Below are 18406 nucleotides of genomic sequence, written 5' to 3'. Positions count from 1 at the left end.
AAGCATCTTCAGTTTGCCAGACACTACTGGAACTTCAAATGGGAATGAAGCAAAACTATTGAATACAGCTCAGATACTGTTTTTACCTGAAAGCCTTGACAATCTATCTTTAAAATTATATTTTATAATGTTCAGAGAGGGAAATCTGCATGCATGACGTCAGTATGCAACCAAAGTTCTGTTATTCTATACACTTACTGTCCACTTTAATAGGAACACCTATAGACCTGCTCATATGTGCAGTTATCCAATCAGCCAGTCATGCAGATACAGTGCATCCAGAAAGTATTCACAGTGCTTCACTTTTTCCACATTTTATGTTACAGCCTTATTTCAAAATGGATTAAATTCATTATTTTCCTCAAAATTCTACAAACAATACCCCATAATGACAACGTGAAAAAATTTTGTTGGAAATCTTTGCAAATTTATTAAAAATAAAAAACAAAAAAGCACATGTACATAAGCATTCCCAGCCTTTGCCATGACACTCAAAATTGAGCTCAGGTGCATCCTGTTTCCACTGATCATCCTTGAGATGTTTCTACAACTTGATTGGAGTCCACCTGTGGTAAATTCAGTTGATTGGACATGATTTGGAAAGGCACAAACCTGCCTATATAAGGTCCCATAGTTAACAATGCATGTCAGAGCACAAACCAAGCCATGAAGTCCAAGGAATTGTCTGTAGATCTCCGAGACAGGATTGTATTGAGGTATAGATCTGGGGAAGTGTACAGAAACATTTCTGCAGCATTGAAGGTACCAATGAGCACAGTAGTCTCCATCAACCATAAATGGAAGAAGTTTGGAAAGACCAGGACTCTTCCTAGAGCTGGCCGCCCGGGCAAACTGCGCGATCGGGGGAGAAGGGCGTTAGTCAGGGAGGTGACCAAAAACCCGATGGTCACACTGACAGAGCTCCAGCGTGTCTCTGTGGAGAGAGGAGAACTTTCCAGAAGAACAATCATCTCTGCAGAACTCCATCAATCAGGCCTGAATGGTTGAGTGGCCAGACGGAAGCCACTCCTCAGTAAAAGGCACATGACAGCCAGCCTGGAGTTTGCCAAAAGGCACCTGAAGGACTCTCAGACCATGAGAAACAAAATTCTCTGGTCTGGTGAAACAACGATTGAACTCTTTGGACTGAATGGCAAGCATCATGTCTGGAGGAAACCAGGCAGCAGCATCATGCTGTGGGGATGTTTTTCAGCGGCAGGAACTGGGAGACTAGTCAGGATCGAGGGAAAGATGAATGCAGCAGTGTACAGAGACATCCTTGATGAAGACCTGCTCCAGAGCACTTTGGACCTCAGACTGGGGCGAAGGTTCATCTTCCAACAGGAAAACGACCCTAAGCACACAGCGAAGATAACAAAGGAGTGGCTACAGGACAACTCTGTGCATGTCCTTGATTGGCCCAGCCAGAGCCCAGACTTGAACCTGATTGAACATCTCTGGAGAGATCTGAAAATGGCTGTGCACCGATGCTCCCCATCCAACCTGATGGAGTTTGACAGGTCCTGCAAAGAAGAATGGGAGAAACTGCCCAAAAGTAGGTGTGCCAAGCTTGTAGCATCATACTCAAAAAGACTTGAGGCTGTAATTGGTGCCAAAGGTGCTTCAACAAAGTATTGAGCAAAGGCTGTGAATACTTATGTACATGTGCTTTTTTTGTTTTTTATTTTTAATAAATTTGCAAAGATTTCAAACAAACTTCCTTCACGTTGTCATTATGGGGTATTGTCTGTAGAATTTTGAGGAAAATAATGAATTTAATCCATTTTGGAATAAGGCTGTAACATAACAAAATGTGGAAAAAGTGAAGTGCTGTGAATACTTTCCAAATGTACTGTACAAGTCAAGAGCTTCAGGATGTTCACATCAGTCATCAGAATGGGGGAAAATGTGATCTCTGTGACTTTAACCATGACATGGTTGCTGCAGCAGTTGTTTAGAAACTGCTGATCTCCTGGGATTTTCACATACAGCTGTCTTTAGAGTTTACACAGAATGATGCATAAATTAAAAAAAATATTAAGTGAGAAACAGTTGTGTGGGTGGAAACACCTTGTTGATAAGAGAGGTCAGAGGAAAATGTCCAGACTGGTTTTGAGCTGCCAGGAAAGATATAGTAACTCAAATAAGCACTCTTTCCAACTGTGGTGAGCATCTCAGAATGCACAAAGCATCCAACCTTGAAATGGATGAACTACAACAGCAGAAGCCCACATCAGGTTCCACTCCTGTCTGCCAAGAACAGGAATCTGAGGCTATCCTGGGCACAGACTCAACCAAACTGGACAGTTGAAGTATGAATTAAGACCAGGTGATATTTTTTTCTACTCTTCAACTGTCCAGTTAAAAAAACACACCAAAAAACAAATAACTTATTCATACACTAACTGTGTTAGCAGTGTTGCCAACAAACCCATTAGTGTTAGGCTTCCTGCTATTGCATGTGCTGAATAAACAAACACTATTGACTAAACAACTGATTAACCAATTTTATCCATTGTTTTGACCTTATTTGTTTATTTATTGAACTTTTTATAGTTACTGCTGCCTCTAAGATGCTATGCAACCACCGCTAGGGGGAGCTGCAGCACCATTCAATCTGTACATTAGTGCGATATCTACGTATCATGTTTTTAATGTTTGTGGATTTTTGACTGTTGGCGTTCAGAAATCAGGCACAAATGTATCCAATTCTCCATGTGTGTGACACTACCATTAAAATACTGACATAAAATCCAGCGACAATGAAGAGCGAAAATATATTTGCAGTTAGTTCTATCAGTCACATGGTTGTTTCTACCAATAAAGATCGATATATAAAAATCTGTGAAATCTAATAGCATTATTATGAAAATGTCAAATGTAATCACTCAGACACTTTGTAATTTTGAGTTGCTCCTGTGCCCTTGGAAGCCAAAAAATATGCAAGACGCATGTGTGCTGTCATTAAAACGGTAACTTTTAATGTCTGAAGTATATATCTCACTCACTCCCTCCCCCAGTTTCTTCTTCTGAAGATTTTTTTCTCTTCAGATATTAGCAGATATTACATTATTCAGCCAAAAGTATGTGGACACCTGACCATCACACCAATATGTAGTTCTTCCCAAAACTGTTGGCACAAAGTTGGAAGCACTCCATTTTCTAGAATGTTTTTGTATGCTGTAGCATTAAGAATAACCCTTTACTGGAACTAACAGTCCTAAAAATGTTCTAGCATGACTGTACTCCTGTGCCCAAAGCAAGCTCTATGAAGACATGGTTTGCCAAGGCTGGTTTGGAAGAACTCAAGTGGCCTGGACAGATCCCCGACCTCAGCCTCACTGAACACCTTTGGGATGAATTGTAACTCTGTCTCAGTGCCAGGGCTTCTCATCTGACATCAGTGCCTGATCTCATTAATGCTCTTGTGTCTGATGAGCATAAATCCCCACTCCAAAATCGAGTGGAAAGCCTCCCCAGAAGAGTGGAGGTTATTATAACAGCAAAGGGTCGACAAAAATCTATAATGAGATGTTCAACAAAGACACATGGGTATGATTGGTCAGGTGTCATAGTATATGTATATGTACATCTACGTATATAACATAACACAATGCAACCCTCTCATAGATGCACAATACAGTTAACAGGATGAAGGCTAGGAATTCACAAATTAATTCTTATAAACTGACTGCAAAGTGCAAATTCCCAGTAATGTATTATCTAAGAGAGAAAGTTTAATGTTTTTATAGGAATCTAGCTCGGAAATTGAATGTCTTAGTTATTAATGACCTGACTAGTGGCTCCCAGAAGGAAATAGTAGAAAAACATGATAATCTGGATCTGAAGAATCAGAAATGATTTTCTTTGCTCACTAAGGACTGTTCTGAATAATATAAAAGAATTATTCATTTTTATATGATGTATGAAATAACGAAAGTTAAGGGAGGCCTGATCCAATTGTGATTTTGAAGTTTGTTGCAGGACTGAATATCTGTTTTTCCCACTGAAACGTATTATATTAATGGATATATTATATAAAGTAATAAATACACTCACCATCCACTTCATTATAAACACTTGTAAACTGAGACATTCATGCACTTATCTAATCAGCCAATCATGTGGCAACAGCACAGTCCAAAAAAATCATGCAGATACAGATCAAACCCTTCAGTTAATGAAAAACATCAGAATGAAAAAAAAGGGATATCTCTGTGACTTTGATCATTGCATGGATATTGGTACAAGATGGGCTGTTTGAGTATTTCAGAAAAAGTCATTAATAATAATAATAATAATAATAATAATAATAATAATAATAATAATCTTAGGTTTTTTACACACAACAGTCTCCAGAGTTTACACAGAATGGTGCAAAATAAAATTGTGAATGACAGTTCTGTGTGTGGAAATACCTTACTAAAAAGAGAGTTCAGAGGAAAATGGCCAGATTGATTTGAGCTGCCAGGAAGGATATAGTAACTCGAATAATTATTCTTTACAACTGTGGTGAGCTGAAAAGCATCTCAGTATGACATGGAACCTTGAGGTTGATAGGCTACAACATCAAATTCCACTCCTGTCAGCCAAGAACAGGAATCTGAGGCTATCATGGGCACAGACTCACCCAAACTGGACAGGTGAAGATTAGAAAAAAATCACCTGGTCTTTTTCCAGCCTGTCCAGAAACAGTCCAGATTTGGTGAGTTTGTGCCCATGATAATCTCATACCAGTCTGGCCATTCTCCTCTGATCTCTCTCAGCTATAAGGTCTTTCAACCTGCAGACCCTTCACTCACAGTGTGTGCTTTTGTTTGTTTGTATTGTTTGTTTTTAGGGCTGATTTCCTTCTAGCCCAGACTGTATATAGTGCAGCCTATTTGTGACAGTCATGTCAGATGGTTCACACAGAGTGAAACACCCCCTAGATTTGCTCTCTGTTTCGGCTGATATTTTTCAGCTAGCTTTGCTGACACATATGCCATCATCAGTGATTAAGGAGGTGCATGTGAAATACAGTCACAGTGTAACGAACACCAACAAAGTAGATTATTTACTTTCTGCCAAAATGCCTTTGAACTTTGACTGAACATGAACTGTGCAATCAAATGAGAAATTACAGAAAAGGACAGACAAAAAGAATCATAGGTTTGAAAGAAAATGTCACAGCTTTTCTGTTTGCCATGTTTGGCATTCAGAGGAAACACAGCATGAAGCTAGTAACAAAAATAATAATAACAATAATTAGAAATCACAAATGCAGCTGCTGATCTGTCTTTAAATTTATGTGTGTAATAATTTACCTTACACTGATCTTATTACGCAGTTGATGAGACCAAATGCATTGCTCAACCGCAATAGTTTAGTTGTCAAGTTATTGATAGATAGTAGGTTATATCCCTCCATTTAGATTATTTATTTAGTTATTAGATTATATCCATCATGACCAGCCATCACTGTTTGTACTATAACCTGGAATGTCATTTTAATACAAATCCATGTCATGATTGTGCCAGTGCTGGCAATGCAGATCAAGAAGTTGAACGATGAGATGGGAAAACTTTTAAGTGATTATTGTTTAGTTGATGGCTGTGTAAAGATGTTGTCAGCATGCATCAATGCATCAGACTGAACAATAAGCCAGATGGCAACCTTGGCTTTTCATGCGATTTAAAAAAACAGGAGTGTTATCCAGTTGGCATCCGATAAATGGATAGAGACATGACAAAACAGTTTTCCAGTTAACGTATTAGCCATGGTTCGCCTGACTAGAAATGCTGAAAGTGGTGAGAGAACAAGTGTGTGCTTATATGATGTCCTCAACAAGTGAGGTGTTTGAAAGCAGTCAGAGAGTCAGCCATTCAAGGTCATGTTAGAAATACAAAATAATTACCACAGAAAAAGAAAGCACAATTCTTTATATTTTAGGCTATTATAAGGCCTTTATTAATTCTGCAAAGACTAGACACTCTGAATTAGAATAAATGCAAGCAAAATTATGCTGGTGATTTAGACCATACCTAGAGCTTGTTCAAGCATCTTAAAAGGTCAAAGGCGCAAAAAAAATGGAAGTGTGCACACTACTCCTGCATTATAGCTCACACGGTCAATTTTAGAAAAACTATTCACAAACCACACAGGCAATTTCCAGAATACTTTTGTATTTAAGCCTATTCACGTCCTGCTCAGTGTGATACACCATGAACAACAGGGAGAATCAATAGGCTTACTCAAAGTGTTTAACACCTGTGAGATCAACTGAGGTTACAAAGAAAAGAATGTTAGCAAAATGTGCTGGAAAAGTCTACTTTGTGTATGCAGTAACATGGGTTCATCACAATGAACGGACAATCTGGTTCACTATAGTTTCAGGTCATTTCGACACCTAAAACTATGCTGACCTGATGACCATGGGACAGACATTTTTAACCTCCATAGAAACAAATGCATTACATGTGTTAATACATATTTTATGCAGACAAATAGGGTAGCGTATAGTAAATCTAATACTTTGATATATTAAGCTTAATAGCTTTTCTGTTGCATTGCAGATGAAAGATGTCATTGCAGTAAATTCATATAAGGCACTGCAGTATAGGAGACTTGATTAACTGATTCATTATAATCAGTCCCTGAACTAAATGGACCATTTGTTGCGATGTGGGATTTGCTTGTATTGATCCAGGTTGTGCACTGAATGAGCAACCAGGTGATCTAGTGTTTGGCCCAGGAGTATGCGTTAATCTTAAACATTTATGGCAAATGCTCCTAGCACATAAATTGTTATTTACTGCTTATTGTTTATAATATTTTCATTTTAGAAGCATATGCAGTGACTTAAGGTCCCATGGTTCCACGATAAGAGCAAAAATGCTTTGAGAATTGCTTGTCATGAATCATTTGCCATTCCCTGCATGCCACTTTAAATTAGCTCTGAATGGCTGCATAGAGTCAGGCTGGATCTTACTACGATGATGAAAGGCAATTAAAATATTCCTCCCAAAGGCAAGTATATACAGTACAGCATCCCACATGTATATATAATCTTCACTAGGCAGCTTGATAGATAGAAATTCATTAAATTCCAGAATTATTTCCACTCTTCACGATGGCAAAATGATTTAATACTTAAGAAAACATAGCAGACAATGCCACACATACATACATACATACATACATACATACATACAATGCCACAAAAACATAATGCACAATGATATAAAGTTGATTTTTTTTAATTGAGCAGGAAAAAGTAGAAGCCCATCCTCTAACAACTATCCATCTCAAATTAAAACAATACTATTTTTTAAAATGTGACAACCTGGGATCCCGAATGGCACAACAGAAAAGTGTTTTCCCTATCGTTGGGAGAATGTGAGGGCAAATCCTGACAATACCACAACCATCTGTGGCCAAGAGTCAAGAGATCAAACTGGCCATGCTCACAGGGTTAGAGGGATGGCATAACCTCCCTGTTAATCACAGCAACACTAACCAATTGCGGGCATCTGTGAGCTCATTGATGCGGAAGGGGGTACATAGTGCTTTCCTTCAAGAGTGTTAAGCTGACATCACATATCACATGTTTGCCCCACCCTCCCTGGTTGGTAGCTGTCATGTGATAGGATAGTATTAGCTTATAGGTGGGAATTGGCAAGGCCAAAATATGGGACAAAATTGTCATAAGTAAATGCAAGCAAAATGTCATCAGTTCGATTTTATTGGTCCAACATTCTACATTCGGCATGTAACTGAATATGAGCTATAAAAACAGACATGATTTGAAGGCACAATATTCTTGTTGTTTTTTAGAAAGCTTGCCAGAAATCTGGTTAAGATTAGAGGCATGCATCAGAATTGGGCTCCCATGCGATGGAACAAAAAAAGTCACATGAGATGGAGATTGTTACTTTCATGAGAGCACACACGAGATAGGAAGCCCATGGGACACAGAATGAGCACATTCAATCATGTGAATGAGAATCACTGTGCTATCCTTTTATAGCATTCATTCTTGCAACCTTAGTAACTCCCTTAGCCTGGTTGTTTGTATTTTGGGGAACAGAACCAAGTAAATCTCTAGCTGTGAACAATTATAATGTTAAGTGGTGTAGCTGAGGTTGAGGAACTGTCAGAACCAGGATTCACACACCATTGTACACCTGTTGTACATGTGTTTCCAACCTTGTAAGATAACGCAGGAAGTGGCATGATGCTGAAGTTACACTATATAGTAATTGTCTGGGGTGTCAATAACTTTGAAATCAGTGTTTAACAGAAAAAAAGACATTTAACATTTAAATAAAAATTACATATTAATTTTATGTACATTTTTATATATAAATTTTGCACTTTCTCCTGAAGTGTAGCAATAATTTTGGAGCTGAATATACATTGATATGCATGTGAAGGGTGTGTGGTGTCCACAACATACAAAGAGAAACAACAGTTGATCAGCTAACATCATTTATTACTTACAATATTAATGTTTATTAATTTGTTCATTCAACATTGGTAACCACTTTATCCTGATCACGGTCATGATGGCTCCTGTACCTAACCTGGGAATACTGGTTATGGTTAATACCTTAAGGACAAAAATGTCCCCATTAAAACCCATTCAATATTTAATCGCTGTGACATTTAAGCATGAAATCGTGCATTCTGTGTTAATACGCTTTTGTTTTGTTGACAAGGTTTCAAAACATTGATTAAAAAAAAATCTGACATCTTTGTGTACTATTTCCTCAGGTTTAGCCAATGAGGAAAATACAGGTGCATCTAAAAAAAAATTTGAATATCGTGGAATTTTTTCCCTGCATAAATTAATTCAAAAAGTTGACCTTTCATATATTCTAGATTCATTACACATAAAGTGAAATATTTCAAGGCTTTTTTTTTGTTTTAATCTTGATTATTATGGCTTACAGTTTATGGAAATCAAAAATCCAGTATCTCAAAATATTAGAATAAAGAATTTATAATACAGAAATGTCACCCTTCTTTATGGACCTGAGTGGTAGTTGTTTTTTTTATCTGACACTGCATAAAAAAATATGAATGCATCAAAATTTATGTTGTTGTTAATCAATGACAAAGACTGTAATAATCAAAGAAATAATTCTGCTTAGCATTTAGTATGGAAAAATAATTACTATTTTTCTTTTTTTCATAAAAAAACAAACATATGTGACATTATGTAAACAAACCAGTGTTTAAAGGGTTACAATTCTGAAAATGAATGAATGTTTGGTAATTATGATTAGAACTGATGATGGTAAAAAAATTTTTTTTTAAAAATCGACGTCAGTGAAAGTGTAAAAAAAAAAATTGTTAATATACAATATTTTTTATAAAAGTTTTTGGACATGGACATTTTTGTCCTCTATGGACCTATGTAAAAAAAAATTTTTAATTGACGCACAAGGGTTAAATATTTACCATTAATAATATTAACATCAAGTCAACCATATAGTATATAATATAGTCAGTTCTACTATCCATGGTTAGTAAAATTCATGATATACTCTGGATTGTGGATTATGTTGGTTTTCTATTGAGGTAAATAGTTGCTGCCATCTAGTGTAAGACATGAATTACTGCTTTAAAAATTTCCTCAGCACAACACAGCCCATCACGGGAACACTGAATTTAGCGCGGGAATAGACCCTGGATTGGATGCCAGTTTGTTTAGGGAACCATGCACACACGTGTTCACACACTCATTCATACCTAGGAGCAATTTATCTTAGCCAATCCATGTACTGACATGTTTTTGGGAGCTGGGAGAAAACCAGAGAACCCTGAGGTACCCCAAACTCAAGATCAAATCCTGAACCCAGGAGCTGTGAGGTGGCAACACTACCCACTGTGCCACCATGTTTCCCAGACAAGTGTGCTTCATGACAAAATGAAGCAATTAAGATTGCAGGAGCGTACATCATTAAGTTTTTTTTATAGTAACAACGACTAAAGTGGGCATAGACTGTTATGGTCAAATGGGACATTTAATTGCTGTCGATTTGTATATGTATTCCTGCTGCCTGTTGTGATGCCAGTGCCACTTCTACTGCTGTGGCTCCTCATGCCATCCAGTTCTCGTAATTCATCCTGATGCTCTACTTCTGCTTGGTGCTTTATTTTTCAGGGACTCGCCACTGTTGCTGCTGGCTTGCTCTACATCTGGATTTCTGTTATGCTGCTTTGTGACAGTGACAATTGTACACTGAAATGCTTGCTGTGAGGCTCAGGTACTCTACAGCTGTGCAATACAAAAAGAAATATCAAAAGAAACATCAGAAAATAAAAAGGGGGGAGGAGAGAGGATAGAAGGGGGAAATACATTATTTACAAATACAGTTTCTATACAAAATATGCAGACTATATAGGTATGTATGGTATGTGAGCCTAGATCATATAGATAGTATGTAAGTAAGGTGCAGATCCTAACTGTAAACACTGGAATACGTGCAGTCACAGTATGTGAATAAGAGTGCAAAATGTAGTCAAATAAATAGTAGTGGTTTGCAGCTGTAGTGTATAATACACAGATGAAGCAGCAGTACAAAGTAGCAAATAAAAAAGTATACAATAAAATGAGATGTAGTAGTATGTGTAATGTATAATAAATATGTACAATATAGCAATATACTGATATTATATTACAGACAAGACTTAGTCCTTAGTAACAGTGAAGTGGTAATAGTGCTCTTAGAAATATTGCAACATGCAGAAAAGTGACAGAAACATGTGAAGAGGTTGTCCTTGAGCTGTCAGTGAGGTGATCAGTGTGTGGTAGGTAGTGGAGGCATGAGTGACAGAGAGGAAGAGTAATGAGTGGATTACAGTTTATTCAGGATCCTGATGGCCTGTTCTTCAGCCTGTTGGTTCTGGATTGAATGCTGTAGTACTGTCTGCCTGATGGCAGTTTGGTGATCTGTATGCTGGGTGATTGTGGTCTGTGGGGATTTTCCAAGCCTTTGCTGTCCACCGGTAGTTTCACTGCAGGGAAGTTCTTGCTTGAATCAAACCGAGCATAGCAGGTTATGGCTCATGAGGTAGTGAGGAAGATAGTCCCCCATTGCAGATTTTCCCACCTGTGTAGTCTGTGATAGAGCGCAAACTATTCCACATGCACTTCAGGTCAGATCCTTGTGACGGCTCAGCGGTTAAGGTGCTGGGTTACTGCTCCAAAGGACAGGGGCTCAAACCCCAGCACTGCAAAGTTGCCACTGTTGGGCCCTTGAACAAGCCTCTGCTCCAGGGAATGTGTATTCTGACACCAGCTTCCTAACAAGCTGGGATATGTGAAAAAAGAATGTCACTGTGCTGTAATGTATATGTGACAAATAAAGGCTCTTCTTCTTCTGAAGGTTGTACCTGGCTTTCCTGTTCCCCGGAGTTGTAAGCTGAAGTTCGAGCTCTAAGTTTGGCCCTGACATCAGAATTAACCTTAACTTAAGGGTTAAGACAAGGTTCAGAAAGGATTTGATACAGATTTTCAGAAACAGTCCTGAACTGTGAAGATAGCCTCCTGACAACAGTGACAAAATGTCCTGTTTGAGTTTTTGTTTATATGCAGGGAGAAGAAGGATTGAGGTGTGATCAGCTTTACTTTATTGAATTAAATTGGGTGCACTTGTTCACTTGTTAGAGGGAAGCATCACTGCAAACCAATACAAAGTTATTCTGACTGATCACCTTTATCCTATTATGAAATATTTCTATCTTGATGGGAGTGGTCTTATCCAGGATGAAAATTCCCCCATCAACAGTACTTTATATGCATGGCAGCAGGATGGCACAACAGGTAGCACTGCCACGTCACAGCTCCAGGGTGTCTGTGTAACCCTGAGCTCACGTTACTATGTTTTACATGTCACATGTCCGTTTGGATTTCCTCAGGTTTCCTCTTAACTCCCAAAAACGTGCCAGTACAGTAGGTGGACTGTCTATAATAAACTGCCTCTAGTAATGAATGAATGTGGCAGTGTGGATGTGTGTGTGTGTGTTTTTTAATGTTTGCCATACTTAGAATAAATATTTATTATTATTATTATTATTATTATTATTATTATTATTATAACCCCACCATTTCAACCAGCATTTTAGTTGCCAAAGGTGGTGATGATAACTTTATTCACTACTGATGACCAGTCCTGTAATTTACTATGTCTGTAGTTCTCTCTCATATCATTTCCGCTCATATGCCTGGAAGTTGGAGGTGGGTCATAAGGAGTTTATTTAGTACGTTAAAGTTTGTATTGTATAGTCAACATTTACTGACAGATGGTAACACACAGTGTTTTTATGCAGCGTGCAGTGTAGAGCACAGCGTGTTTCTCATGGTGTTTGATAATCTGGCTGGTACTCAGAAAGCTGCCAGCCATCAGTCATGCAGTGTAGGCATGCTGGTGAAATGAGACACAGATGGCCACACAGGCCACACACTGGACAATCAGATGTTTCTTCACTTCTTACTCCATACAGGCTTAAGGGCTCTTGCAGGCTCCAAATGTAAAAAGAAAGAAACTAAAATAGTGTCCAGTTGTTGGGGTTTTTTTTGTAACTCAAAAGGTATTAGTGAGAACTGCTGAAAAAAGGCCATCTTGTCATAGTTTACAAGAGAATGTAAATATTATTTACAATGTACAATATATTGTATGTACACTAAATTGTAGTAAGTGGAGCAAAGTTGACTATGGGTCTGTACTGCGAGGGAGGTATTTGGGGACGAGCCCCACAACAACAGTATGGGAGCCTACTAGAAGAACTATGAGGAGCCCTGACATGGTGCATAGTGGATGTTGGCTGACTCAAATGCCCCCCCCCCCCGCCCGCCCCCAGGGCGTAAGAAGGACTGTTAGGCTCTTCTGACCCACAAAAGCCTCATTTAAGATATTGGAAAAGTGTTGGGAGGTGAGGTGTGTTAAATGGGGATGTTCAAAAATATCCACTGGTGCCATTCCAAATTGTACATATGGTCAAAAAGCATAAAACAAAGTTGGTAGTTAGTCCCCACCTTTCCCAGTAAGTAATTTTGGGAATGTAGTGGGTGGGGTTTGTTTCAGCTGGTATTGGACTTGTCACGGCAAGTACTCTGGTGTGAGTTTTGCACAGCCTTGGTAGAAGGCACACTTCCTGGTATATTGTGTGTCCGTAACTAGGTGGGGACACTTAAATAGGAGAAACTGTGATCCAGTTCTTGGTCCCTAAAAGATGCAAGAAATTCACCTTAGGGTGGATAAAACTACACCAGTCAATGGCCCATTTTTTTTGCTTGGGCATGCATGGTGATATACATAAGTGGTGCATGTCTTACCACAAAAGTCAGCTGTCAATCCACAGGCCAGCCCATACGTGTCATTGCACCATCTGCTCCATATTGAGATTCCCTTGTAATGTAAAGTTATCATCAGGGCGTTAGACTTTTGGATAGATGGAAGTTGCCCCCCTCTTTTGGTGGTAACACCAACTGCATGTCTCCTTACCTTTTATTACAAAACAATTAATAATGACATCTTGTCAGTTTTGGATTTCACATTGCAGAGTCTCTGATACTTTATCCCTTCCCTCTCACAATTACAAAGCAATTATAGCATTTGATAAGATTAAGGAGCAAGATGAGGATGGGAACAGGCACTAATCACTGAGTATTAAATGTAATTACCTAACTCATTTATGCACCTAAACTTAAAAGTAATAATTACATATCAGTGCAATATTTTGGGCCTTTCATTATACTAATGAGTTCACACACTCCATTCTGCACATAAGTGGGGTTTGTTAAATGGACTAGTCAGGACTGAGCTGGGACTGATTTTCAGCCTGGGTATGTCATCTGAGTGGCCCACGCGCTCACTTGGGATGTTCACAATGACAAATCCGCAGTTATTGGATTATTTTTTTTCAAAGATATTGCACAGTAGGCACCAATTACTACAACACAAATATATATGAAAGAATAAAAATAATATGCCAAAAATAAATATAAAAGGCTACAGCTAATTTCAAATGAGGACATTATTGAAGACAATTCTGACATAAAATTTTATGCTTAAACTGCCACTTTATTTCCTTTCAGCTGAACTGTTTTGAAATGTACTACTCTATTGATAAACATACTCAGTAGGCCACTAGTAATACAAGTATGAATAGGGCTTCTCAGAAACTACAAAAATAGCAAATATCTTTCACGTCTACAATGGTGCTTGAAAGAATTTTCTATATATCTGCATGAATAAGACCTAAAACATCGTCAGATTTTCAGACAAGTCCTAAAAGTAAATGAGACAAAAAATATTATACGTGGCCATTTACTTATTTGGAAAATGATCCAGTATTGCATACCTGCGAGTGGCAAAAGTATGTGAACATTTGCTTTCAGTATGTGGTGTGACCCCCTTGTGCAGCAATAACTGCAACTAAACATTTCTGGTAACTGTTGATCAGTCCTGCACATCGGCTTGGAGGAATTTTAGCCCGTTCCTCAGTACAGAACAGATTCAACTCTGGGATGTTGGTGGGTTTCCTCATATGAACTGCTTGCTTCAGGTCCTTCCACAACATTTCTATTGGATTAAGGTCAGGACTTTGACTTGGCCATTCCAAAACATGAACTTTATTCTTCTTCAACCATTCTCTGGTAGAAAGACTTGTGTGCTTAGGGTCATTGTCTTCCTACATGACCCACCTTCTATCAAGATTCAGTTCATGGACAGATGTCCTGACATTTTTCTTTAGAATTTACTGATATCATTCAGAGCTCATTGTTCCATCAATGATGGCAAGTCATACTGGTCCAGATGCAGCAAAACAGGCCCAAACTATGATACTACCACCACCATATTTCACAGATGGGATACGGTTATGCTGGAATGCAGTGTTCTCCTTTCTCCAAACATAACAGTTTTCATTAAAACCAAAAAGTTACATTTTGGTCTCATCCGTCCACAAAACATTTTTCAAATAACCTTCTTGCTTGTGATCTTTAGAAAACTGCAGACAGGCAGTAATGTTCTTTTTGAAGAGCAGTGGCTTTCTCCTTGTAACCCTGCCATGTACACCATTATTGTTCAGTGTTCTCCTGATGGTGGACATTAATATTAGCCAATATGAGAGAGGCCTTTAATTGCTTAGAAGTTACCCTGGGTTCCTTTGTGATCTCGTGGACTATTACATGTCTTGCTCTTGGAGTGATCTTTGTTGGTCTGCACTCCTGAGGAGGGTAACAATGGTCTTGAATTTCCTCCACTTGTACAAAATCTGTCTGACTGTGGATTGGTGGAATCCAACTCTTTAGAGATGGTTTTGTAACCTTTTCCAGCCTGAAGAGTTTCAGCAACTCTTTTTCTGCTGTCCTCAGAAATCTCCTTTGCTCGTGCCATGATACACTTCCACAAACATGTGTTGTGAAGATCAGACTGTGTTAGATCCCTGTTCTTTAACTAAAACAGGGTGCTCACTCACACCTGATTGTCATCCCATTGATTGAAAACACCTGACTCTAATTTCACCTTCAAATTAAACTGCTAATCCTAGAGGTTCACAGACTTTTGACACTCACAGATATGTAATGTTGGATCATTTTAATTGGGTTCTCTTTGTCTACTTTTAGGACATCGGATGCTGTTTTAGGTCATATTTATACAGATATACAAGCACCACTGTAGATGGCCACGTAATTTTGAAACTAAGTAGCTAACTAACTAACTAACTAACTAAATAAATAAATAAATAAATAAACAAACAAACAAATTTTTTTTGCAAATTACTAAACAGTAAACTGAATGTAGCGAGAAGATAGTGGCATAGATACCTGTCACAGCAGCTGCATTGCTATCATCTGGGCTTGTTGTAAATTACAAGTCTGTAAATTTGGCCCATTTACTTACATCTTTCTCTAATGCCTTTTTCTTCATTAATCTGGCATTTTTCTGCTCCCCCTCTTCTTTTTTTTACTGTCCATATTGATAGGGAATTCTCTGGTTTAACTGTAAACTGTACATTTATCATGTGACTAGCCTGGAATCAGTCGACCAATTAGGGATCCTAGAGGACTGCTCTCATTGTCTCTCATGGGCGTGATTGATACCTCTGTCTGTGTGTGTGTGTGTGTGTGTGTGTGTGTGTGTGTGTGTGTGTGTGTGAGTGAGAGAGAGAGAGAGAGAGAGAGAGAGAGAGAGAGAGAGTACACAGCTCGGAGCAGGCAGCCTATGCAAATAGTTGTTCAAAATTTTAATGCTAACATGAACTTTATTGCGTCACCAAGCCTAGGCCCACAGGGAATCCTCCACTTTCTCCCAATTAGCCGCTCCAGCATTGGGACCAGTCCATTCTTCATATGCATAATGGACATTCATGCAACTAGTTTAGACATTTAAATGTTTATATTAGAACATTCATGTGATATATACAGTCAGATTGTTGTTTCTGTTTCTGTGTTTGTTGCCCCTTTACTGTCTGGTCTAATAATATAACTGAATGAATCTAATGTGAGTTATATGTACTCATATTTTCTTTTAGAAATCCTGCCATTGAAATAAAATATCATTGGGTTTAATCTTCTTCACCTCTACAGCCATCTGGCTTTTTAGAACATTTATCATCAAATGTGAGGCATAGTCATACAATTGTTAATTATCCAGACTTTATTTTATATATGTGCGTGTGTGTGTGTGTGTGTGCGTGTGTGTGTGTGTGTGTGTGTGTGTGTGTGTGTGTTATTCTATATAGAATCCTTTTATCATCAGTGCAAATGAAATGGTGAGTTACACAAAAGGAAATCATCCTGTCTGCTGAAATTTCATATTCCTAATTTTATTACAGTTGCACCAGTTCATAACTTTACTGTTGGAAAACAAAAGGAGAAAATAATCAAATATAACAATCCATGTTTTTAAATTGTCAATTAAAAGTACTTTGTCATCACTATTAGTGTATCCCTCTGAATCTAGTGCTAAATGGTTTTGTATTTTCAGCAAATTCCCTTCAGCGATTGACTGCGTCTCTGGCAGCTCTATTGTCCCTCAGTGCTGTGATCCCCTGGCGCCTGAACACAACAGAAACACATCTGTCTATGGTAGTGCAAGAGCTGTCTGTCCTGGTATAACTGAGCCTCAAAGTATTTAATTCAACAAAGTAGGTGAAGAATACATAAAGGTAGGTTTTGAGTGTATGTACATAGCTTTATTGTTATATATTTGGAAAATTTACTAGAAGTGGTATTAGGGTGATTATGTGGTACACGTACTTATGTGCATACTTCATTGAGTTTTTTTTTTTTTAAACTGTTGTAAAAAGTAGCTAAGATATTTATAAAGAGAAATGTTTCTATCTAGTTTGCTAATGTCTAAGTCATGTTTTAAATATTCAGTACTCCTAGATAATAATCAAGAGTATTAAACATTTTGTAAGTGAAATCACTTTAAGGGCCACTATTTGCCCTATTTGCCTACAGCAAAATAAAACAAATTAATTTATATAAATGTAAGCTGATACATTAAATCTTTCATCATATCACCTATAGGTGCACAATGTACAGCTTTATGGGAGGTGGATTGTTCTGTGCTGGAGTTGGAAATATACTGCTGGTGGTCTCCACAGCCACAGATTACTGGATGCAGTATCGCCAGGCCAGCGGTTACATGCACCAGGGCCTGTGGCGCTACTGCATGCCTGGGAAATGCATGATACACTCTGACAGCATTGGTGAGCCGTAAGAGTTATATAAAATATGTTTGTTTTTTTTGTTTGTTTTTTAACTGAGTACAACATATCTTCAAAACGTTTTTCACCCTAATACAGCTTACTGGGATGCCACCCGTGCATTCATGATCCTGGCCATCTTGGCATGCTTCTTTGGCCTGCTTATAGGCATCATGGCTTTCATTAACTACACTTCTTTTGGCGGCTTCGACAAAACATTTGCTGCCGGAATTCTGTATTTCATTTCATGTGAGTGGGCTCAGTCTCGGTGTTAAACCTCAGTAGATTAGCATGTTTAATTATATTAATCATCTAGATAATAGGTTAGGCCATTTATTACTCCTATTAATTATTACTTCTATAAAAAAAAAATTCTCAGGCTTTTTTGTGCTTCTGGCAATGGCTGTATACACTGGGGTGACTGTGAACTACTATGGGAAGCGATATGGTAACTGGAGATTCTCCTGGTCATATATAATGGGCTGGGTGTCAGTAGTGCTTACATTCTTTTCAGGTATAGTATATTTTATAAACATTCTATATAAATTTGAACAGATACAATACAATGCCTGGTTTATCTATAAAGTAGTTACTGGAGACTCATCTTGTCCCTTTTTTGTAGGTATATTCTACATGTGTGCTTATCGGATGCATGCACCGATAGGCCCCATGTCACGCTGAGGCATCTCATCCTAGA

General features: G+C 38.2%; 1 protein-coding gene across 1 annotated transcript; it reads left to right on the top strand.

Annotated features, from left to right (window-relative positions):
- Positions 1-16755: 16755 nt before the first annotated feature.
- On the top strand, positions 16756-18390 carry lim2.3 (lens intrinsic membrane protein 2.3). The gene is made up of 3 exons (XM_053646595.1): positions 16756-17712; positions 17809-17958; positions 18089-18390. Exons 1-3 carry the CDS (start codon positions 17538-17540, stop codon positions 18388-18390), a joined length of 627 nt encoding a protein of 208 aa, XP_053502570.1. The 5' UTR covers positions 16756-17537.
- The last annotated feature ends 16 nt before the right edge of the window (positions 18391-18406 follow it).

Source organism: Ictalurus furcatus, chromosome 17, assembly GCF_023375685.1.
Source record: "Ictalurus furcatus strain D&B chromosome 17, Billie_1.0, whole genome shotgun sequence".
Classification (NCBI taxonomy): domain Eukaryota; kingdom Metazoa; phylum Chordata; class Actinopteri; order Siluriformes; family Ictaluridae; genus Ictalurus; species Ictalurus furcatus.
Note: the sequence above shows the minus strand (reverse complement) of the source record. Positions and strands in the feature narration are given on the sequence as shown.

Bases quoted from the DNA above. Each gene is read 5' to 3' on its own strand.
- lim2.3 (XM_053646595.1), top strand. From the start codon at position 17,538: ATGTACAGCTTTATGGGAGGTGGATTGTTCTGTGCTGGAGTTGGAAAT. The intron at 17,713-17,808 runs GTGAGCCGTAAG...ACCCTAATACAG, and splicing joins GATACACTCTGACAGCATTG to CTTACTGGGATGCCACCCGT. The intron at 17,959-18,088 runs GTGAGTGGGCTC...AAAAATTCTCAG, and splicing joins AATTCTGTATTTCATTTCAT to GCTTTTTTGTGCTTCTGGCA.